Source organism: Helianthus annuus, chromosome 13, assembly GCF_002127325.2.
Source record: "Helianthus annuus cultivar XRQ/B chromosome 13, HanXRQr2.0-SUNRISE, whole genome shotgun sequence".
Classification (NCBI taxonomy): Eukaryota; Viridiplantae; Streptophyta; class Magnoliopsida; order Asterales; family Asteraceae; genus Helianthus; species Helianthus annuus.
The window spans coordinates 133804165-133828711 of record NC_035445.2 but is presented as its reverse complement, the minus strand read 5'-3'; the positions used below and the strand labels follow the sequence as shown (position 1 = coordinate 133828711).

General features: G+C 35.8%; 1 protein-coding gene, 1 long non-coding RNA gene and 1 pseudogene across 2 annotated transcripts; all 3 read right to left on the bottom strand.

Moving 5' to 3' along the window:
- Positions 1–8227: 8227 nt before the first annotated feature.
- On the bottom strand, positions 8228–15923 carry LOC110901726 (annotated as a pseudogene).
- A 2311-nt stretch (positions 15924–18234) lies between these two features.
- LOC110901727 lies at positions 18235–19274 on the bottom strand. Its single transcript, XR_004877781.1, has 3 exons — positions 19072–19274; positions 18646–18966; positions 18235–18320 (listed from the first exon to the last, which is right to left on the bottom strand). It is a non-coding gene; the product is annotated as an uncharacterized LOC110901727 (long non-coding RNA).
- Positions 19275–23008: 3734 nt separating this feature from the next.
- Positions 23009–23884, bottom strand: LOC118485863. Its single transcript, XM_035982368.1, has one exon. The coding sequence runs from the start codon at positions 23882–23884 to the stop codon at positions 23009–23011; it is 876 nt and encodes a 291-aa protein (XP_035838261.1).
- Positions 23885–24547: the final 663 nt, after the last annotated feature.

The window sequence follows — 24547 nt, the reverse complement described above, 5'->3', positions numbered from 1 at the left end:
TTCAAGGTATGGAAACCTCCATTTTTAGGGGAAACTATGGCAAAAAGTTTCTAAAAATTGAACACTTAGAAAAATATTTCTGAACAAATATTTACAAGTGTATTTTAAACCATGGATTTTCACATAAAGTTTGCCATAGATTTTTGTTCAAAAATCATAAATATTGGAGATTGATTTTTATAAATAAAAGTGACTAAATGTGTATTTAGGAAATATATATTTAGAAGGCACTATGTGTATGATTATTTGTATACTATGTGTATTAGTTATATTATTTTAGGACTTGAAATAATATAACTCATCATAATACCAAAAATATTACCAAAATTTCCAAACATATGAATATACAAGTTATACACAAGATATTGGTGAAACCGAACTAAGGAATATAACTTACAAAATATTCCGGAAAATTATTTACAAGTATATTTTGGTAAATGGTATTTTGAACACCAAGAGAATGAAAATGAGATTTTCATGAGTACTACAAAATATATCATATTTTCGACAAGAAGGACATGTATTATTTTTAAGCAATTAAGAATATATATTTTTCTTGTAATTATTAGAAGAAATATTATTTTGGAAGAAATATATATTTTCTCAAACAAACATGAAATACGTTATTTTTGAGAGAAAATATATTTTCTTAAATAAACTTTGAATATATTATTTTTGGACGAAAAATGGAGTTATATATATTTTCTAAGTTAGACTTGGAAATATATTATTTTTGGAGACTTGCATGAGATTTGTAAATATTTTTTGCCAAGAAAAATTATAAATAATTCTTCTAAGTAATATTCTTAAAATATATATTTTGGAAATATATATTGATGAATTTCTGTTAAAGATATTATTCTGTAAAAATTTATACAAAATTAAGTATAAGGATACTTAATAATTACAAGAAATACGTATTTTCTTATACATAAATACACACCGGAATATGACACCAATTCATGACAAAAATATACAAGAATAAGAATACGAATACAAGTACACCCATCCTTGGGAAGGAAATACATGTAAAAATACTTGAAAAGTATCAAGTTAAAATATATATTGTTTTAACTATTATTCCAAAAATTTAATAAATATAATTTAATTTAAAATATTTATTATTTTAACAAATAGTTATATAACTTGGAATAATGATGAAGACACTTTTAAACGTAACTCAAAGACACTAATTAATACTAAGTCAAGGCACGACCCACTCGTCTAATAGACTATAGTACGTTGTAGGTAGTCGTGTACACTAGAGGAAACTTTGAGTTACAGGCGGATTCGAAGAACGCAAACCAGTGAGTTCATGTTCCCCCTTTTCTTTTAACTGTTTTCAGTTTTAAAACTTCGGGGGTGAAGTACGTGTTACAAACTGTTTACAAACGTTTATATGTGGTATGGTTAGCTAAGGAAGGGTACTGCTAGATCATGTGAGTGGTGGGTATGACGCTTAAGACCATTAATCCTCTTTGTAGGACCGAGGGACATGAGTGATAGGTCTATTTGGGTGTAGTGAGCCCCACCCATGCGTCCGCCGAGTGGACCATGTGATGACTATGTCTTATTGCCGGAGATAAAGTCTGCTAGGTTTGAGTCTTCCTGCAACACGTCACAAATATTAATGTATTAGCTACACATTAATTGATCTGTTTCCTTGTTGCTTTCATACCGGTTTTTAAGTACATACAAACATACTTACAAATGTTTCCAAGGTTTATTCGTGCACACATACTAAACACATGAACTCGCTCAAGTTTTGTTGATGTTTTCAAACTACATGTATTTCAGGAAATTAAGTATGGATCTGGCGAGCGTTGAAGTTACAAGTCATGTCTCTAATAAAAGGTGTCATCCGAAGTCAAAGGGTTTGGGTTATGTATTTTAGCTTGGATAAGATACATGGCTCGAAACCTAGTTTGGTTGTGTCTTTTGCAAAGTCCTGTATGGAACTTTAAGCTTTGGTAGTCATGTGATCTAAATGTAAAGTCTTAGTTTGATGTTAAACAATGACGGTTGTATTATTTTGAAAACTATCTATGGATGAACATCTTGGTTTTATCATATTGTTGTTTGTTATGGTTGAATGCAATGATATTAAGCAAGTCACACCAAATCACGCTTCCGCAAAAGTCAGGGTGTGACACTATCAGAACAATTGCCCAAGACTTGTGAATGCAAATCCAGCCCGTGGACGAGTGTTCAACATTAACGAGGCAAATGCAAATGACAATGCAGTAGTGAACAATTAGACTTTTGTATTTTCCTTGTATTACCTATGACACTTGAAACTATTCAGTTGGTATATAAATAAATTTGTTGTTTCAACTTTATTTACAAAATTAATACGATTGCGTGTATGTATGATATACCCCTACAATACCAACACCAAGGAACCATATTCCTTGTAAATTAAACTACTCTCGTAGTTTCATCATCGCTCACGATCACCATACAAATCCTAAGTATTCGTTTCTTCTAAAGAAACAAAGTACAAGGTACAAGTTATAAACTCTTAAACTAATACTCGAAGTACCATTCCAAATCCTTATAGGATCTTCCTATCTTTATAGTTAGATCCTTGAGGATGTTTAAAGCGCAAAATCAAAATCCTTAATTGAATTCTTTGTGTGCTTTAATACGTATGTTACGATTCCTTGAGGCAAAACCAAATCCTTCTGAGATCTTTCTATCTTCAATAGTTAGATTCTTGAGGATGTTTAAAGTACTAATTGAAGTCCTTGCTTTGGATTCCTGGTGTACTTTAAATACATATATACAAGTTAATAAACAAGTTAATAACCAGGTTGACGACTATGTGATTATGTAATTATGTGTTATGTGTAATTCTAATACTCGCTATCTAAAATCTTGTAGAATCTTCCGTATTTTCATATGTTAGATTCTCAGAAGGATACCCAAAGTACTATCTTAAAATCCTTAAGGGGCTTTTCTATGAAAATAGTAAGACCCTTGGATTCCAAAGTGCCATTTCAAAATGATTATTTAATTCAAAGCTAAAGAGACCCTTTGGTGGACTATTTAATGAGATCGTACGTAGGTCTAGTTAAAGAGATCATGTGTTGATCTAGTTAAAGAGATCATTCGTTGATCGAGTTAAAGAGATCCTTTGGTGGTTTAGTCAAGTCATTACATGTTTGTTCGATTGATTTTTCCTCTACACATTATGAAATGAACTGTGCGGAATGTGCAAGGAATTACGTAATTATGGATGCATACATAATTATGGAATTCAGTGCACTGAAACCACAACAAGTTTTGTCATGTGTTAAGACCTATAGTGATAAGAATAACGAAACGGGAACGATGTAAAAAGGACATGGTGGATACGCCGCTGGTACTTCCTATATATAAGTGTTCCTTCTTACATTACGAGCGTAGCGTTATTTAAATTACTAGAAGTCCTGGACCTTGACCAATGTTATTTTATCTTACACTCTCCAACTCCAATTTCGAACACACATAAGTTTCCTATAATAGTCTTCATAGGAAACATTCTCCCATCCATAGTTCGAAACTCCAAAGTTCATACAATTTTTCTACAACAAGGACATCACTTTGACATTAACATGGCGCTCTTGAGTTTCGGTATGACCATACACCTATTATTTGGAATGAAGTTTAAATCTTTGGATCTGAATTCATATTTATAAACAATAGACTAGTACAATTAACAAATTCGCTGGAAATCCAAACGTGGCACAGAGTTTTAATTAGGGAACGAAGGATTCATTCGAAAGCGAAACAATCACATCAGTTTTCACAAGTTTCCTCTAAAATTAAATTTCGGGACGAAATTTACTAAAGTAGGGGAGTCTGTGACACTTGTGCCTTTACGACCATCATACAAATATGAATCCAATGAAATCTTGTGTTTCATTCTCGGGATCTGTACAAATACATATGGCATATCCAATCTAGAATGATTTCGAACTCTCGAGAAGCTTTCTAGAAGTTTTACGTAAACTATTACGTAAATGTAATCAGTTTAACGAAACGTACACTCTGGAATAGTGACATAAGCTTAACATACCTTAAATAACCTTTACATAACATAGAAATAAGTTTTAAAGGGTTTGGTATGGCAAAAAACAAGCTTATTCGACCACAGGGACTATTTACGACAAACTGCGAAAGTCTACCGATTTGTATAGTAACAAACATTCTGGAACAAGATCATAAGCTAAACATACCCTAAATATCCTTTACATAGCTTAGAAATAGGCTTTAAGGGGTTCGGTATGCAAAAATGCGCTTATTTGATCCATAGGGACTAAAAGCGTCAAAAAGCGCATAAGTTTACATTTACGCGCATATCTTACATTCTGAACATATCCGGACATCCAAAATTTTTTTAATCATTTAAATATTTTATTTTAGTGATTGGAATGCAAAAATACCATTTGTCGCGTAATTTGGATCGATTTCGCGTCCGTTCGAGTTTTCGTCGTAATTAACCGAATAACGCGACCGTACGGCCAAACAAACCGACATCCGAGATGTTTTCAAGCATATTTCATGTCCCCTATGCTTTAACATCTGTGTAGAGCCTTGAAAAGGGGTTAACGTGGGTTAAATGCATCAAAACAAAGTTTTAAGCATGCAGGGGCCTGTTTTGCCAATTCTGAAAGATCTCTACAGCAGGAGATCGCGGGGCGCGAAAGCCTGGGTGTCTTTCTTCGCGGGCCACAACTGATGGAGCTGGCAGATTCAATGAATTGTTCCAAACAGCCTGTTCTCCTTGGTTTTAACCATAGATTTTGCAAACTATGAGCTGGTTTGTGTGTTTATCAAGCTACCAAATCAATGTACTACAAGTGTAAGGCCAAGTTCATGTTTAAAAACACTTGGAATGATCTTATTGATTCAAGAAATCTCTAAATAGCTATGGGTTTTCAACCTTGTTCCTTGCTTATTTCAAATTCTTCTCCAATCTGCTCTAAGTTGAAGCTCTCACACTTGTTGAAGGCTTCATACCTGAGTTTTCTTTGTTTTCTTCCAAGCTTGGACCCTTTGTAAGTTTCTTTCATGCTTGGTTATGTATTTTAAGCAAGAAAGTCAAATAGTGTTTGACTTTCTGCTTTGACCATGAATTGGTCAAGACAAAGTTCGTTTGAACTTTGCAACGTGAGCGTAATCACGATGGTTATAGTCCTTTGTGACTATACCTACTGATTACCATGTCGATTGGTCGAAGTGACGAGTCAAAGTTTTGGTCAAAATGCACGATTATGTGCATTTTGCGACGAAACTATTTTAGGGTATCAAAACATTTTGTTTTGATATCAAATCAGATTTCTAACTTAGTTAAACATGTTTTAACATGTTTAACTCGTCACTTTTAGTCTAGTGCTTGTATAGGGTCGTAAGTCAAGCGGTCTTGACAACCGCTTAGACTTTCGAACCCGACCCGTTTGGTCGATCATTAGGATCCGACCAAACATATTTTGTGACCATTTTTGTATAGGGAATAACCTTCCGAGGTTATAACTTATGGTAACTTCGTTTAATTAGTTGTATGATAGGTAGTTTATATGCCTTAGGAAAATGACCAAAATGCCCTTTTCATGCATAATTTAAATGTAAGCATATGTAACTTAATTTTTGACACTTAAACTGATTATGCAACATATTTAAACATGTTAGGGCATATAATACTTGTCATAGGACTAGTTAGGCGTCTCGAACGCGCATTCGCGCGAATGACGCGTTAAAGTAGCGTAGGCTACCTTAACGGGTCGTAAGAACTTAGGATAGGTTCCGAATCAGAATGTAGGCTTTGTTAAACCATATCACATGAGATTCAATACTCATTTGGTTTACGAGATCTCATTCTACCCGATCTCCCGATTTAGGTACCGATTTGTTAACATAGTGATTCCATACTAGGTACCACTTGATTCCTTGATTTCCGAGCTTTGTTAGGACACTTGATCAAGGATACTTGCAATCTCAAGTGAGTACATAGTCCCCTCTTTTACGTTTTCAAATGTTTTGGGGTGATTCATATGTGCCGATACACTATTTTCATGATTTCAACTATATGATTTCACATGCATAGTACTTATCTTTTGACGAATTGAACTATTGCCCATGGTTTAAACACTGGTTTTCAAAGTTTGTTAAACTATTTATTCGTTCATATTGTTACTTATACATTCATTAACAATGATCAAGCCTATTGGTAGTACGATATAGCGCTATAGGACTAGACACCCCATTCCTGTTGTGTGGAATGTCAGAAACCAAAGTTTTAACCAAATAGAATTGCCTTTGTGGTATTTCTATAGTCTCCAAAGTGTAGTTTGATGCACTAGGTTTGAATGTATTACCAAATCACGATATATGGTATATTTCGATATACTACCAAAGCATATTTTGATATGCTACCAATGTGATACTGTTGTACTAAAGTATAGTTTAATATACTACCGACTTTGTTATTTCACAATCTAAAGTATATATTGATATACTTCCCAAGCATAGTTGATATGTTATTTTCAAACCAAAGCATAGTTTGATATGCTATCTATAAAACCAAAGTATAATTTTATATACTACCGATACTTTCATTCTTAAACAAAAGTATACTTGTGATATACTACCAAATCTATTATCAGAAACCAAAGTATATTTAGATATACTATCTGTTTAACTATTTCATAACTAAAGTATATTTAGATATACTACTTATCTGACTATCTCAAAACCAAAGTATATTTTTTGTATGTACTATAAACCTTTTTCTAAAACGATGCATTTTAGAAACCAAACTTTTACAAGGATTCATGGCTATTTTTGAAAACATAAAACCCTTTCTTGTGTTATCCAAAGCCATGAATCAAATTCACAAATCCTATGTTACTCACAGGCATTTTTATGCTGACGTTTTATTTTCACATATGTTTCAGGTGCTACTATGTGTTGATTGTTGATGCATGCTACACATAGGATGGACTCGTCCTTAGCAACTTTAAAACTTGAAAGACAATTATTTGTATTTATCTGATTTGTAATAAAACAATGAGTTCATTAATGGAATAAAACAAATCTTTAATCACCATGTGTTGTGAAACAATGATTCTGTTACGACACTCCCCGACGTTTCCGCCGCGGTTTGTTGTTTTACGTGGTCAGGGTGTGACAACCGTCAACACCGTAAACAGCGCATCGTCAACATCGGCACCTTAATCAGCACGGTAACACCACCGTCAGCACATCCGACGATAACATCCCACACCAGCACCATCAGCACATCTCGTAATCAGCATAACACTGTAATCAGCACCGTAATCAGCACAATTTCATGTTCTTTTTAAATTTTGTAAACAACAGATACTATTTAACTAGCACAATTTCATATTTTTTTTAATTTTATAAACAATACATATTGTTACATACTAGCACAATTTCATGTTTTTGTTTTATTTTTGTAAATAACACATACTTTTACATAACTAGTAGAAAACAAGTTTATTTCCAAATAGGCTTCCAATAACAACACAAGAAAAAATAACAGCATATACGAATTACACAACAAAATAAAAACTTACGTATAGATTTAAAAGCAACACAATACATTTTTCATACTAGCACATTTCAACTACATAACTAGTACAATTATAAAACATTTTTATAACTTTTTTAAAAGTCACTTTTATAAATAAAAAAAAGGAGTAAACTGCCATTTTGGTCCCTGTGGTTTCGCCAGTTTTGCCACTTTAGTCCAAATTTCAAACTTTTTACATCCAGGGCCCTGTGGTTTGGTTTTTGTTGCCATTTTGGTCCAAATTTCAAATTTGACCAGATTCTCCTACTTAAACCCTTCTATTTTGTCTTTACTCTCAGGGGCATTTTGGGCATTTTAAAAATTATTATATTTAATTGTATATATTTAATACCTAAAACAAATATATAATATATACACCCACACATACAGAACTCTCTCTATCTCTCTCGTCTTTCTCACTTTGCTCTCTCTCTCTCTCTGTCTCAACTACCACCACCACACCACCACCACCACCCCCACCACCGTATCATCACCACCACCACCGTACCTACCACCACCACCTCCTCCACCGTCTCTCTCTTTTTCTCTCTCTCTCCTCCTGCCGCCACAAACCACCACCCCCACCACCGCATCATCCCGACCACCACCATCTCTCTGCATCATCCCCACGAAATCAGGTTAGATCTCTCTCTAAACACACTCACCACCACCACAACCACCACTAGCACCACCACAATCCCCATCTTCCACCGTAAACCAATCAAACCCACTAGCCTCATCGTTCGGTGCAAACACCGTCAATCCAATCAAAGCTCCAGATTCAATCGATTGATTATCAGCATCCTCCGTGGAAGCTTGTTGACCTTTGACCGACTTAAAGCACAGTTATCTTCTTCAACAACAAAAAAACCCTAACCCATATTTCCCATCCGCACAAAAGGTCAAAACCCATTAGCTTTGGATCAAACATCAGCACTCTCTCTCTCTCTCTCTCTCTCTCTCAAGAACACCACTGGTTGAAAGGGGCGATCCCTGTCTCCTCCATGCGGTTCCCAGCAAGCTGGATCGTTTGCCTTCACAGGCCCATTGACCACAAAAGATTTAGGTATGAGTGCTTTCATTTCATTTTTTTCTTGATATTTTGTCTGCATACACGGGTGTCTTTGAAAGTAATTATTGTAGGTTTTGGTTGTATCGCTTCTGTCGTTGGAAATTTATAATAATTAGAATGTTTGGGTGTTTAGAAAATACATGGTTTTTAAGGATTTATTTTGATAGAATGAAAGATTTTGTGAAAGAAAAAATGGCTGATGTTTTTTTGGATTTGGATGATGGATCAGAGAAGTGATTAGTTTCACCACGCAGACAGTGATGGTGGTAGTGGTGGTGAGACTTTGGTAATAAGACAGGGGATTGAGGGTAGAAAGATAACCTTTTGTAGTGAAATTTGCAGAGATTGATGAGGGATTAGTGATTGAGTGAAGAACTGTGGTTGAAAGAGAAAAGGGAAGAAGATGAGGGGCCACTTATTTTGGTTTTATTACCTGAAATGGATGAGAGGTGGTTGATGAATGGTGATATTGGGTTTGTAGTGGCCGGATAAGGGCGGTGGTGGTGGTGGCTGGGATATGGTGGTGGTGGTGGCGGTGGCGGGGGTTGATTGAAGAGAGAGATGGAAGAGTTGGGGGATAGTTGAAGGAAGAAGATAAGCTGGGCAAATCAACTGGTTATTTATCTTCAAACATTATTTTGGACCAAAATGACTAAAATGCCCTTGAGGGTAAAGACAAAATAGCAGGGTCATTAGTGGGGAATCTGACCTGATTTGAGATTTAGACTAAAATGACAACAAAATGCAAACCACAGGGACCCAGATGTAATAAGTTTGAGATTTGGACTAAAGTGGCAAAACTGGCCAAACCACAGGGACCAAAATAGCAGTTTACTCTAAAAAAAGTATAGCAATATGGTACTCATATTAAAGATAAAAAAATACTTGATTTTATGGTATATTTTTTTTTCAAAAATAATGAAATATATAAAAGTTATTTAAGTTTAAAAAACTTGATGGAATTAGCATTTAATGGGAAATGACTAAATGACTAAAACACCCCTAACTTAATAGTTTTAATTATTAATTATATGAGTTTTATTTGTAATCAATACCAACCATTGATTTAAACGATCAATGGCTCAGATCTGTTCTTACGGTTCTTATAGTTATCACTGTTTGTACAAGATCTCAACTCTTGAATCATATATACAAAATCTCTATATGTAGGTCTATGGTACTTTTATTTTAAAGGGGGTATTGAATCATATTTTCTTATTCTAGATTTAATTTTGTTGAATAAAAATTTCTATTTTATAGTTGATGGCTCAAGTATTGAAAATTGAGTTGTGTGTTTTTATCACATAAAAGGGTTATTAGGGTTGGTGGATGATGGTGGTGGTGGTGAAGATGATGATGATGATGGTGGTGGTGGTGGTGGTGGTGGTGGTGGGTGAAGTAAAAAAGTAAAGTTGGGAGGCATAATGTGTTGTGGATAAGTTAAGGGAGGTGATGGAAGAGTGGTGGACAAGTTGTGAGGCAAAACTACCATGAAATCCCTAAGTCAAACGGTCAACCTATGGTCCACTGATGGCAGGGAGGCATAGTGTGATGATTTGTAACCACAGGGAGGAAAATGCAAAAAATGGAAGATAGGGAGGCAAAGTGTAAGCGCCACCAAACAACAAGGAGGCAAATTGTAGTTTACTCTAAATTATTTCTTTACAATACATTTTCACCTTAACCAAATTACAACCTATTTAAGACCTCTTGATTTGTGTATTGTGTTTATGTATGTGATGGAGACTTGATTGCTATACAAGATTATGGAAATGTGTGCATAATTGGTTTTGAGTGTTCATATATATACTAGTAAATCTTGACTAGTTCAGAAACAAAGCTAGAGGTGTGTTCAACTAGGATAGTGCAAATGCATGTAGACTAGGAAAGTTGAGGTATGTTGGGCTTGGTAAACAATTCTTGTTTCAAAATGAGTGTGATTTTGTTTATTGGGTTGTAAATATATTAACTATTGTAAGTTTTGTGTACCGGGTATAGCTTTGGATCTTAACTCACACATGGAAAGGGAATGGTTTGTGTTTTTGCTAACAGGTGTTGTAGTGTTACATGTGAGTTTGCGCAGAGATAAGCAAATGTTAAGTTAGGAAATGTGATGGGTTGGTGAATTGTATACACTAATCCTGCTTAATTATGTGTTTTATACCTAATTATGTGTCCAACATGGTGGCTTTGGGTGTGTTTGTTGATTGTAAGTGGTACAAGGAATCATATACAATAGATGGAACTAGAACGTGTAGGAAAATCCAGTTAATGAGAAAAGAAAGCAAGAAAATGGTCCCAGACATTGCAAACGCCAGTCAAGAACAACATGTGGCGTTGCATTTTGGCATTCCACATAAGAATTGGGCTTTGCAAGAGAGAACCAGAGTTGAAAACACGAAAACTGGAAATGCCGACTTCGACGTTGTCTATGTGGGATTGGGCATTGCAAACGCCATCTACAGACCAATTCGCGAATATCCAAAAATAGGCCACGTATAGAAGTTCAAACACTAAGATTTTGCAATTAACACATTTGAGAGGCTAGGGATTTAACCAAGGATGTTTTTTGTGATCGTGAGGCATCAATTCATCATTCCCAACCCAACCCAAATCAAATCCAGATTTCAACAAGATGCAAGGATTCAACTAAGTTATGAATGGATAATCCACGATTAATCAACCCAGGGTGTAGAGTTGAGAAAGTAGGAAATATTCTATAAGGTTTTTGTCTTTTTTGCTTAATTAAAACCGTTTCGCCAAAAAACAAACTTCAATATTGATTTTAATGCATAAGTGTAGGACATGGGCCACAATATTAATAAAATGATATAAATAAAAATACTAAATATACTCTTTTTATACATCTTGGAAAATTATAGTATACATACCATGAAGAAATCTAAACATAATAATATATGTAATAAACATATGTAAACAAATCGATTCAAACCATAGTCTTTAACAAAAGTATGAATCACATCCTCTTGTACAATCCTCTGCATAGTCTTCAACAAGATCTTTGTGTAGTCTCCCTTGCTGCAAGAAAGAATAAATCAGTGTTGACGGTTGTGGCTGAGACACGTGTTCAATACGTTTCCTTTAAAACAGATTTCACGTCTCTACTAAAGACGACGCGTCTGTCTCTCAGTGTACAACACACTGAAGCAATCTGTACTGCCGGATAAAGGTCACGCGCCTGAGGTTACACCAGATAAAATTATAGTGCTAGAACTCGTGGACTAATAAGGATACAAAGGTGATAGAATCGAGTAGAGAAAACTTATCTCACTAAATACCCAACACATGGGCCTTCAAGTATCTCCAATAACTCTTCTTATTTTTTCTTCTAATTCTCTACTTGTAATTAGCTAGCCTCCTCAAGTTAGGCACATAACCTACTTTGCATAAACTCTATTAAAAACTAACAAATTGACATAAAAACTCTACTTAAGAGTTTATCACCCATAAGAATATGAAGAGTCTAGAAAATAATTACAATTTCACTAAATTAATATCCATTCACACTATCCAAATTTCCAACAATCCCCACATGAATGAAGACTGATCGAAACACACAAAATTTCCAATGCATCCTCGAACAATTGTGTATTTCAGGATTGGTAGGTATTGTATTTGAACCTTCCTTTATGAAACATACTTAGGGGTTGTTTGGTAGCCTCTGAATGGTCATTAAGAGGCTACCTCTTAATGGAACCATTAAAAAATTTACCAATGAGAAGGTAGAAGAATGTGACATGTGATGATTTACCATTCAGAGGTTACCTCTTAACTATTCAGACTTGAGGTTACCTCTTATTCATTCAGAGGTTTTAGACCATTAAGAGGTAGCATCTGAATAGTCATTAAGAAGCTACCAAACAGCCCCTTAGTCTCCTGGCGGTTTGTAGACGCAGTGTCTTTGAACAAACCCCCAGTTATGTAGACAACAATACACTTCACACAATAATCTTTTTTAGTCGGGCCATCCCCTCACAGTCATCTCCAATAATGGTCATTGAACACTTTCCTGGTTCTGCGAGAGCTCTAGGAATCGTGCCCCCAATTCCATTCGAAGCGACCCCAATTATCTCTAACATAGGTGATTGTCTTTAAACCACTAAAAGCATTGTGGTTACCGTGATTTACCCAAATTATTTACCACATATTATGCTTAGCCTCATACTTTGTCACTGAATGTTATAGGAATGGACTAGGAAGCATTTAAACACCCTTTTATACTTTATGGGATATATCATATATATAACTATATATACTAGCTTATACATATTAGCCATGCCCACACTTCCTGCAACATGTGTAAAATATCCGTCAACACAAATTATATCGGTGAGCATACTAGTTTGTCTACATAGCATAAGTATGAATAAAAATCTCGAATCCACATGTTAATTGTATGCTAAGTCATTTAATCATACTAGCATGCAATAACTAACTATCAACCCAAAGTTTCCACTAGTGTAACCTTATCACCGAAGCGAATAAGACCGTAAAGATTGAATACTTAACATTGACCCAACAAACGGGGCAGTGTGCTAATCCTATAGTGCTATACATGTTAAGGGAGGATTTTTAAAGTTAGTCATAGATAGTATGCATAAGATTTGTCATAGTATGTATAAACAAGTAGCATAACAAGTAAGTATGTTTAAGGATTGGGTGCTTGCATAAGATTGGGTGTATGCGTGATTGTGATTTTAATACGGATACTTGTTGCAACCCAAATAGTGTTTAAAGCGTAAAATGGGTCAAGTATGAACTCACGGTTTGTGAAGATTTCCACAAAAAATGAGTAATCGGTCTTGAAGGATGAAGTCACCAAAGTTTACCCTAAAATGGTAAATAAAGGTGTATGAGTATGAGGATTTTAGGATTGGAATATAAATGGGAAACTTATAAGTATGAAAATACATAGAACATATCTTGTCTAGATACTTATTTGGACACTATTTTTAGTTTGTGTTTTTCATGATTGTTACACTTATTAGAAGTCCAAAATAAGGAGTCTAAAGCCAAGATAATTTCCACCTTAACACATAATGTTTAATCATGGTTTCGGTTGATAATATGGTTCAGTTTTTGGAAGTATTATATATGTATATTATTAGGTATATTATAGTCATGTATTTATCATGTATTAGAGATAGGGTAATCCACTAACTTCAAGATTTTTCACTGGTGCACAAAATTACCACATGGATGATTCGGATGGTCAAGAATACAAGTATGAACAACATAAACCAAAACTATCTAATTCACTAAGTAACCAAGTGAGTATAACTAGACGAGCACTTCCAACATTGTTATGGTTGGAGACTTGGTGTGGTTTGTTCACTTTAGTGCTTGGAAGTTACTTAGAGCTTTACAAGATTAAGAAAATGGAGGTGTGTGACATCAAAGTTTATGGAATCATATCTTAGCACAAGTACCTCAACAATAGAGCTTGTTGGCAACTCGGTTTGGTGTGCAAAAGTTCCAAGAAACAAAGTAAAGTTAAGACAAGTTTAAAAGTTTAACAAAAATCCTAACTTGGACTTCAAAAATGGTGACATACCATCTTTGTTTACCTTAGGAAATATGTGGTAAACATGTCATTTTGTCAAGATGAGAGTAGCTAGAGTTTTTTCTTCCGCTCACGATTTCAAGGACCAAGACTCCGAAACTGAAAACATCTGACTTCACCAAGAAAGTCCCTTCCATTGCATACTCGGGAGACATGTAACCACTACGAAATGCAACTGAATTAAAGGTCGTAAAAGTTAATTAGTAGTAACCTGAATGTTTGTTTTGAAAGAGTGAGTGTTCATATTATGTATCAACTACCCTTTTGGTCATTGCTTCAGTCTCATTTTGTTTGAATATTCTTGCCATGCCAAAGTCAGAAATCTTGGGGTTCATATTTTCATCTAGCAAAACATTACTAGGTTTGAGATCTCTATGGATAACGCGCCTTCTCAAGTATTTATGTAGGTAACGCACTAATTTCTTCAATGATGTTACATCTTTTTGGCCAGTCTAGTATTGCCTTCCTGATTTCATCTATGCAATCATTTTAATATCTTAGAAAAAGCAAACTAGTATCAAAATTCAAATGTAGATCGATATTGTTGACGCAACTCCTGAACTGGGTCTCACATATAGGCACATCATGTAAGCCCATTAGGGCCTACCCACTTGTGCTCTATATAGTGGTAAAATGCAGTGCGTAAAGCCTAAGGCGCTTACTGGATGTGGGCTGGTACTAGCCCAAAACGGGCCCAACACTATTTATTGGGCCGTTCAAGCCTTACGCCATTAGATATATTTCTTACCAAAGAGACAATAATCTAAACTCTTGTTGGACATGACTCAACTACTCATTAATTAACATCTTTTCTTCTTGATGTATACAACAACCTAGAACCCGGACAAGATTTGTATGTTGAAATTTGGCAATAAGGATGAGTTCATTCTTGAATTCCACATGCCCTTGTCCTGATGTTCTTGAAAGCCTTTTAACTGCAATTTCTCGTTCATCACTTAAGTATCCCTTATCGTCATAAGCACATTATATCGCTCTTTAGTCAACAACAACAAAAAAAACTACCCTCAGTTCAACAAACACGGGTCATATGAAAAGACACAAATACCTTATAAACGGGTCCGAAGCCACCTTTTCCAAGTTTATTTTGGTATGCGAAATCATTTGTGGCCGCTACTATAGCTGCAAAGATAAAAACCACCATATCACTTCCTTTTCTGTCGTCCCTTTCAATATCACTTGAATCTCTGAAGCTTTCGGTAGCCATCAGCTCTAGAATACGCTTGTCGTCCCTCTTTTGTCTCTCTTTTACAATTAAAACAATGTCTTAGAAAGTGAAACGGGTATGATACTTCAAAACTAGACCAATATGCAGGAATCTATACTATATAATAAAAGAAACCATTTTTGAGGACACTTGTCATCATATTAGGCCATGTTTTATAGATAAGTATTAATTTAGTTTAATCTTTTCTAATTAATTATAGATAATCCTCCTACTAAATATTATTTAGTTTAATTTCTTACGGATAATTATTATTTAGTTTAATCATTCTCATTTATAATATTATTTATTTAACTAATAGAGTAAATTACGATTTTGGCTACTGTGGTTATATCACTTTTACTCTTTTAGCCCAAAAAGAATTTTTAACATCTAAGCCCCCAACGTCTTTTTTTCTAATCTTTTTGGCTCCTAGCGTTTTTTTTCTAACCCTTTTGCCTCCTAACATTTTATGGATGTGGTTAGTGTTAGGGGCCAAAAGGGTTAGAAAAAAGACGTTTGGAGCTCAGATGTTAAAAAAATCTTTTTTGGATTAAAAGGGTAAAAGTGATATAACCACAGGGGCCAAAATCGTAATTTACTCTAACTAATATTATTTATCATTATTATACATTTACGGAGTTTTAAATAATGGGTTAATTTATTGAGACTTCGTTAACAAATTTTTGCAAAAACAAGATAATCTATTTATATCAATCTAAATTTTTATCTATACTATACTATATAATAAAACATTAATGTGTGACATATGTCGTTCATTGTAGGTATTTATTTTTATGATTTTCTCGCCTCACTTCCAAACTTATCTTATATTAATTTAAATAAATAAATGAATAATGAGCTAATATTAAATTTTATCCTACTTTAAATTTCGAATATCGTTCTTCTATTTTTCTAATAAAATATTATCCGAAATTGTAAATTATCAATTTAAAACATTATAAATAAAACAAATTATTTATCACGAAAACCAAACTTCGTATTAATATATTAAATATTTTTATTTTCACTATATAAAATTACGTTTACTAACTTTTTATTATTTGGTATATAAAATTACATTTATTTAACTCGTGTAATAAATGAGGTTTTTTTAAGATGTAATATTTTATTATTTGGTAAACAATATTACATTTATTCAACCCGTGTAATACATGTGGTTTTAAAGATATAATTTTTTTTATTTGGTATATAAAATTACATTAATTCAACCCGTACAATATGGTTCTTATATATATAACTTTTTTATTATTTAATATATAAAATTATATTTATTCAACCCGTGCAATAAAGGAAGTTTTTAAACATATAATGTTTTATTATTTAGGGGTGAGATTCGGCTACAAAGTCCATTTTTCCTACAAAGTGTACAAAGTCATAAAACACCACCATTTCAGCCATAAAACACACTCAAAACCTACAAATAACATAGTGAAGATCACTAAAACACAACATGATAATCAACATAAAACACACTAATGTTAGTTATTCGATAATCAGTGCCTTATCATCCAAAACACAATACAAAACCCACAAATATAACGTTTTAGTAATCTTCACTTTGTTATTTGTGGGTTTTGAGTGGGTTTTATGGTTAATATTATGGTGTTTTATGACGTTTTACACTTTGTAGGAAAAATGGACTTTGTAGCCAACTCCCACCCTATTATTTAGTATATAAATTTATTTACTCAACTTGTGTAATACACGGGGTTATAACCTAGTAATGTGATAAGACACATAATTGCGGCTAGTTTACCTTTGCTTGGATTCGTAGAAACAAGCACAAACTTTGTTACAGCATTTCCTTGTGAATCAACTGAAAAGTTACCGACTGAGTTCACTCCTGTCCATCTTATACATCCAGTTCAATTCCCACCAGTGACAAACCCAAAACAACGATGTAACCCTTCTGCAAATGCGACACTACTAGCAGATACCGATGATATAATTATCATAGGCAACCCTTCTGAAATTTTAAATAACATCTTAAAAGAATATAAATATCTAACAAATAATATAATTCTGATCATGTGCTAAGTAATTCTTAAAAACAGCCCCTTTGCAGCTTCAGAAGTTCTTGAACCAGAACCATCAAAAGAATTAAACTTATTTGCAATGCCGCCTGACCAGATTTCTCAAAACTAATCAAACAGATTTCTAAACAAATTACAACAGATTATAACAAATTTTTCATAGACAAATGGACTTGTAATCAGATTATCACAGATTAATAGGGTGCTAGTTTAGCAACATCCCAAGCTTGAGCTCACGTGGAATGATTTGGTTGGATGCTTCTGGCTTTCCCCAATGACGCTTATGGGGTGTTCCCGGGTATACTCCAACCACCCTTAGGTGAACAAGTTACCTTGCTTTGGAACATTCTCATGGTGAGCAGAAACGTGTCGCGGGTTCTACAAAAAGAAAGAAAGAAAACAGTTACTAGGAATTCTTGTTGAATATAGTAAGATAAATCTGAAAATTGAAGTGATAAAAATTACAAAGGTAAAATTTGACTATTTAGGTCAAAAGATCTGTCAACCAATTATAGTGTTTGACACTTATTCATTTCACACTTACATTAACTATTGATTTTATTTATTAAGTTGTCATGAAGACTAATGTAGATGTCAAACTTTTGCAAGAAAACTGAAATACTTCTTTTTTTGAAGTTGAAAAGTAGTTCGTTTGACCTGAAAAGTCAAACTCTGCCTCTTTGTTTGGAACAACAAGTCAATAAGGTGAAGTCAGTGTATTACCTAACATCAAGGAACATAAGATAAAGTAGAGGTTCATTAGGACGTATCAACATAATTTCTGTACCAAGCACTGAATGGAGTTCGATCTGCATTGTTTTGTCATTGCAAAAGGATATTTAAGACATTTAACTAATATCGAGTCAGGTTGGTTAGGTCCAAACAACTTTATGTCCAAAATTTCAAATACTTTTATAAAATATGTGTGATTAACAGTTTAGGAGGCTTCATGCATTGAAACAACACCTTGGGAGACTCGTAACCGCCAATTCCCCCCCCCCCCCCCCCTTTCAGCCAAAATTTTGGAATTTAACTATTTGACACGTTAAAGATCAAACATAACCCAAAATCGTCTCATTGATAAATTAATGGGCCAAAATGATCTTTGCTGCTTTTAAAGACATGAAAAGTTACCTCCAAATCCCTCGTATATTTCTCGTCCGTGAAAATTTCTTGGGTGCGATTGATCATTATCTGGTATTTAGACCGGGTCAAAAAAAATGTTGTTGGCTCCCAGCTGTCAGCGGAGTCCAACTGCAAAAATAACAGCCTCTAGCGTTAAAGTAAATAACACAAAGAAACTTGTTCCACAAGTAATCGGGCCACAAAACACTACGAATAACGTGTTCATTATCAATTTCATGTTATTAATTTACAGATACTGTACCACAAAAACATTAAATGATGCTTGACCCGCTGACATATAATTGTCTATCTCCTGTTGCATTTCTTGATCTGCAGAATGTCATTTTCAAGAAAATTGGATACAAGAAAACAGAAAAAATTTTCTTTTCTACCATTTATTAACAAATTTGAACATTGTTAATGTGTAAAACTTACCACACGTAATTTTCTTCTGATCATTGGCAAAGACTCGCACTACCTTCCCCTTAAAACCATAAAACCACATAGTTTTAACATGAGTAATGTTGAGGAGAAGTTTATACCGCACAGAATTATGGAAACCGTAAAAGATATTACAAGTCAGGGCCGTCCCCGAGAATGTTAAAATATCTTTGGGCTCTAGACGAGTAGTGGAAATCGGGCCTTAATATATATAAAATAACTTTGGTATAAAACTGTATATTGTATTTGATGATGAAGAACAATACAAACCAGAATATATATAGACCTAAACAATCAATCTATTTAAGGTAAATATAAATCACAATTAAATCACAATCCTTGATACACTTAGAGACATAAATCTTGGACTAATATTCCCCCTCAAGCTAAGGCCGGGGAGCGACCTGTAGCTTGGATCTAAGAAGCAAGAACCGTTTTGAGGATAAGGGCTTGGTGAACACATCTGCAATCTGATCTTCTGTCTTTATAAACTGAACCGAGAGTTGTTTTTGAGCCACCTTCTCTCTAACGAAATGAAAATCAATTTCCACATGTTTTGTACGGGCATGAAAGACGGGATTTGCTGAAAGATAGGTAGCACCTAGATTGTCACACCATAAGATGGGAGCTGATGTCATAGAAACGTGAAGTTCTTTCAGAAGAGCCTCTAGCCATGTTAGCTCAGCAACAGTATCTGCTAAGGCTTTGTATTCTGCTTCTGTGGATGACCTAGAGACGGTGCGTTGTTTACGGGCACGCCATGAAATGAGATTGGAGCCAAGATAGATGGCATATCCCCCCGTGGATCGACGGTCATCAAGAGAGCCAGCCTAGTCGGCATCAGAAAAGGCAGTAAGAGAGTGGTCATGAGCATCCGTGTATGCATGGATGACAGGGGCTGAATTTTGCTGAATCAAAAGACCAAAATTAGAAGTTCCATGAAGATACCGAAGAATCCTTTTGACTGCAGACCAGTGATTTTCAGTTGGAGAGTGCATAAACTGAGAAACTTTGTTGACTGCAAAGGTAATGTCCGGTCTGGAGAGAGTCAAGTACTGTAAGGCGCCAACTATCTGTCTAAATTGAGCTGGATCAGCAAGCTGAGGGCTGTCACCAAGGGCTAAATTGGAATTGATTTCCATTGGAGAGTTAACTGGTTTGGATTGAGAAAGGCATGCCTTGTGAATAAGGTCTGAGATATATTTCTTCTGAGAGAGAATCAGATCCTTACCTTTGGGAACTACCTCAATGCCCAAGAAGTATGAAAGTTGACCCATGTCTTGGATCGCAAACTTGGTGCTTAATTGTTGAATGATATGATTGATCAGCCGCGGATTGTTACCGGTGAGAATAATATCATCTATATAGACAAGCATATAAAGTAAGGCACCATGATGGGAGTAAATAAATAAGGATGGATCCGTCTTAGAACCCGAGAACCCAAGTTGTAATAGGGCCCCCGAAAGGCGATTAAACCAAGCCCTAGGAGCTTGTTTGAGACCATATAAGGACTTGTGAAGCAAGCATAGATGATCCGGTTTTTGGGAATCTATAAAACCTGGTGGTTGGCGCAGATAAACAGTTTCTTTAAGATCACCGTGTAAAAAGGCATTCTGCACATCAAGTTGTCTAAGTGGCCATTTCCTTGAGACGGCAAGAGATAAAACCACACGGACCGTAGTGGATTTAACCACTGGGCTAAATGTCTCATGGTAATCGATTCCCGGTTGTTGGTTAAAACCCTTTGCTACTAGACGAGCTTTGTAGCGTTTGATGTTGCCATGTTCATCACGTTTTAACCTGTACACCCACTTACAATCGACAATATTAGCATTAGGGACAGGTGGTACTAGAGTCCATGTACCATTTCTCATTAAGGCTTTGAATTCCTCGGTCATGGCAGCGCACAAGTGAGGATTTTTGTTGGCAACAGGGAAGGTTGAAGGTTCGGTTGGTGTTGAGTTGGTGGAAGTATGAAAAGCCGAGGCATTGTAGGGAGTCACAGGTTTAGGATTTTGTCTTAGGTTGGAGGGTCGGGAACGAGTTTGAGCTCCAGGGTGTGAGGAATCAGTGATAGATTGGGTGGTGGAGATTGGTTGAGTGTGGCAACGGCTGTATGTGTATTGGAGAGGTGGTTATGGTAAGAGTGGTGGTTCGGGAATGGTGGATGATGGAGAGGCAGATTGGGAAGCCTCAAAGTTGTCTTGGTTTTGATGTGTAGAGGCGGATTCTGGTAGGCTAGTGTCAGGTTGTATTGCGGGTGAGCTGATTGGAGATGTTGGTGGGGTGGTGGCAGGTTGTAGGTCTGGTGAACTTGTGGCTTCGGGGTGGGCAGTGTTGGGGTTAGATGATTGGGTTGATGGTGTAGAAAGGGGGGCATGAGATGGATAGAAGGAAAAGTAAGGATCAGGTGAAGGTGAGGGGTTGGAAGATGCACGTGGTTGGAGAAATGGTAAACATGCCTCGTTGAACCGGACATGCCGAGCAATGTAAAGACGGTTGGTAGTGGGATCAAGACATTGGTAGCCATGGTGAGATGAGCTATACCCGAGAAATATGCAAGGTAGAGAGCGAAAATCCATTTTGTGTGGATTATATGGACGTAGGTGAGGGAAACATTGGAATCCAAAGACGCGTAAGAAAGAAAGATCAGGTTATGATGAAAGAGTTGTTCTAGAGGTGAGATGTGTGAGGAAGTGCGAGAGGGCATGCGGTAAATCAGGTATGTTGCCGTTTCAAATGCAAAATTCCAGAAGCGCATTGGAACACCAGATTGTGCCAATAGTGTGAGGCCAGTCTCGACCACATGACGGCGGCGTCTCTCAACGAAGCCATTTTGCTCGCTTGTATGCGGGCAGGAGAGACGATGTATGATGCCAAGGGTTTTAAAAAATGAGGATAAGTTGCGAAATTCCCCTCCCCAATCTGTTTGGAAAGCTTTTAAGTGCGTTTTAAACTGTCGTTCAGCCATTGAATGAAACTGTTTAAAGGTGGTGAATACATCAGATTTTTGTTTAAGAGGAAAAAGCCACATGTATCTGGTGTAATGGTCAACACCAAGCAAAAAATAACGATGTCCATAAAAGGAAGTAACTGGGGTTGGACCCCAAACATCACAAAACACTAAATCCAAAACACATGAACTTTTATAGTTTGAAGAGGACAAATGCATTTTTTTAGATTTTCCCATAGGACATGAGTTACAAAAAGGAAAAACAGAATTTGTAACAGGAAGACTATGTCTTGAAATCATCGACTTTAAAAGTTGAGAGTGAGGATGTCCAAGTCTTTGATGCCAAGTTGTAGGAGATGCTCGAATAGTTGAAAATGCAACATGTGAAACAGGATGAAACTTTGGAAGATGAAATGAGTAGAGCCCGTCTTTAATTGGACCCGCGAGGAGGATAGTGCGGGTAACCGTACACACAAAAAAGGTAGCATGAAATTCAAAGAATACATTATTGTCTTCACAAAAACGTTGTACAGAAAGAAGGTTTCGTTTGATTTCAGGAACATGAAGAATTTTGTTAATGGAAAGGGTTTTATTGGGTGATTCAAATTTTGTAGAGGCAATATGAAGAATGGGTAAACTTGTGCCATTACCAACAAATAGAGAATCCTTACCGTGATAAGGTTCAAAGTCCTCAAAGCCACTAAGATTAGGTGCCACATGACTACTAGCACTAGTATCCGGCAGCCAAGATGATGTTTGTGACCGATGGTCAGCATAGTTTGCTTGAGGAGGCTGTCGTGGTGGACGAATAGTGGCTGGGTCACGGTTTGGACATTGTGAAGGAACGTGCCCAATGCCACACCTGTTGCAAGAACCGTAGACTTTATTCTGATTAGATGCCCAAGAAAATCTAGAATCAGTACCTGTGTTAGGGCCAGATTGGCGGTTGTTTTGATGGTTGTTGTACCGGCCATGACCTCAGCGATTGTACGCCCCACGGGTGGCAGATCCACGGTTAGTGTAGAATGCCTGATTGGATTGTGACGCAGGTTGAACAGTAAAGCCCAATTGGGTCATTAATTGCTGAAGAGACTTGATGGTTTCATCGGGTAGTTGGGGGCTTGAGCTGCTGTTAGAATGTGAGGAATTTTGGTTGGCAGTAGTCAAAAAGGCTTGAACTGCTGGAATGACAGGAACAACCTTTTTTATCATGTACTCGTAGTCTGCAAGGAGGCTTGGAAGTTCTAAGAGAGTAACACAGGGCTGCCTTCCAATCAGGGTGGGTTTCAAAGAGTCGTATTCTTCTCTTAGACCTGCAATAACAAGCATAACAATATCTTTGTCTTTCATTGGCTCACCAATGTTTGCTAGGGCATCTGAGTATTCTTGTGCTCGTTTAATATAATCAGCGGATGTCTCTTCTGGCTTCATCTTAATCTTGAGAAGTTGGGTTTTAAGAGTGTATTCTCGAGAGGATGTGTGTGGTGCATAAGCACGTTCCAAGGCCAGCCAAAGTTCACGAGAAGTATCACCTTGGACATGCTTAAATGATGCCTCAGAGATGGTGGAAAGCAGGAGCATACGAATGTGAGCATCATTCGAGATCCAAGCAGAATAGTCTGGGTTGTTTTGTGGTTTGGTTGCAGGTTCTTTGTCAGAGGCAGAGGATGTAGAGGGAAGGATTTTAGGTGGACAGATTAGGGAACCATCAATGTAATCAAAAAGATCATTTGTGATTAGAAAGGGCTGGATCATAGTCTTCCAGAAACCGTAATTGGTAGGACTCAATTTGAACCCAAACTTGTGAGAGTTGTGGGTTGTTTTGTCTGTAGATGTGAAGGCGGTGATGGTCATTGTGGACCGTTGATAGAGGAGCAGTTGTGGCTGATCGGGAAAAAAAAAGAGGTTGTCGGCAGGAAGCTCTGATACCAAAATAACTTTGGTATAAAACTGTATATTTTATTTGATGATGAAGAACAATACAAACCAGAATATATATAGACCTAAACAATCAATCTATTTAAGGTAAATATAAATCACAATTAAATCACAATCCTTGATATACTTAGAGACATAAATCTTGGACTAATAATATATATATATATATATATATATAGATGAAGGTTAACGTACATTACGGCTTAACATACATCACGTACGATAGGTAATTACGCACGTTCATTTTAAAATCACGCACGTTATAACTCAAAAATCCAAAATCATGCATGTTGAAACACAATAATCACGCATATTGAAAACATTAATCACGCATGTTATAGAACAAATCACGCACGTTGTTGTACGTGAAGTACGTTAAGCCGTAATGTACGATATACTTTTTCTATATATATATATATAGATATATATATATAAAGTGTAACGTACAATTAGGGCTTGTCGTAAGCTTGTACGATATTGTGAAATAGCATGTTATAAAAAACATGTTGGTATTTTTGATGAAATCGCATGTTGGTGTTTTTGTAGCAATTTCGCATGTTGGTAATATGATGAAATCGC

What these genes read in the sequence shown, in the direction of transcription:
- LOC118485863 (XM_035982368.1), bottom strand. Translation starts at nt 23,884, where the DNA reads ATGACCATCACCGCCTTCACATCTACAGACAAAACAACCCACAACTCT.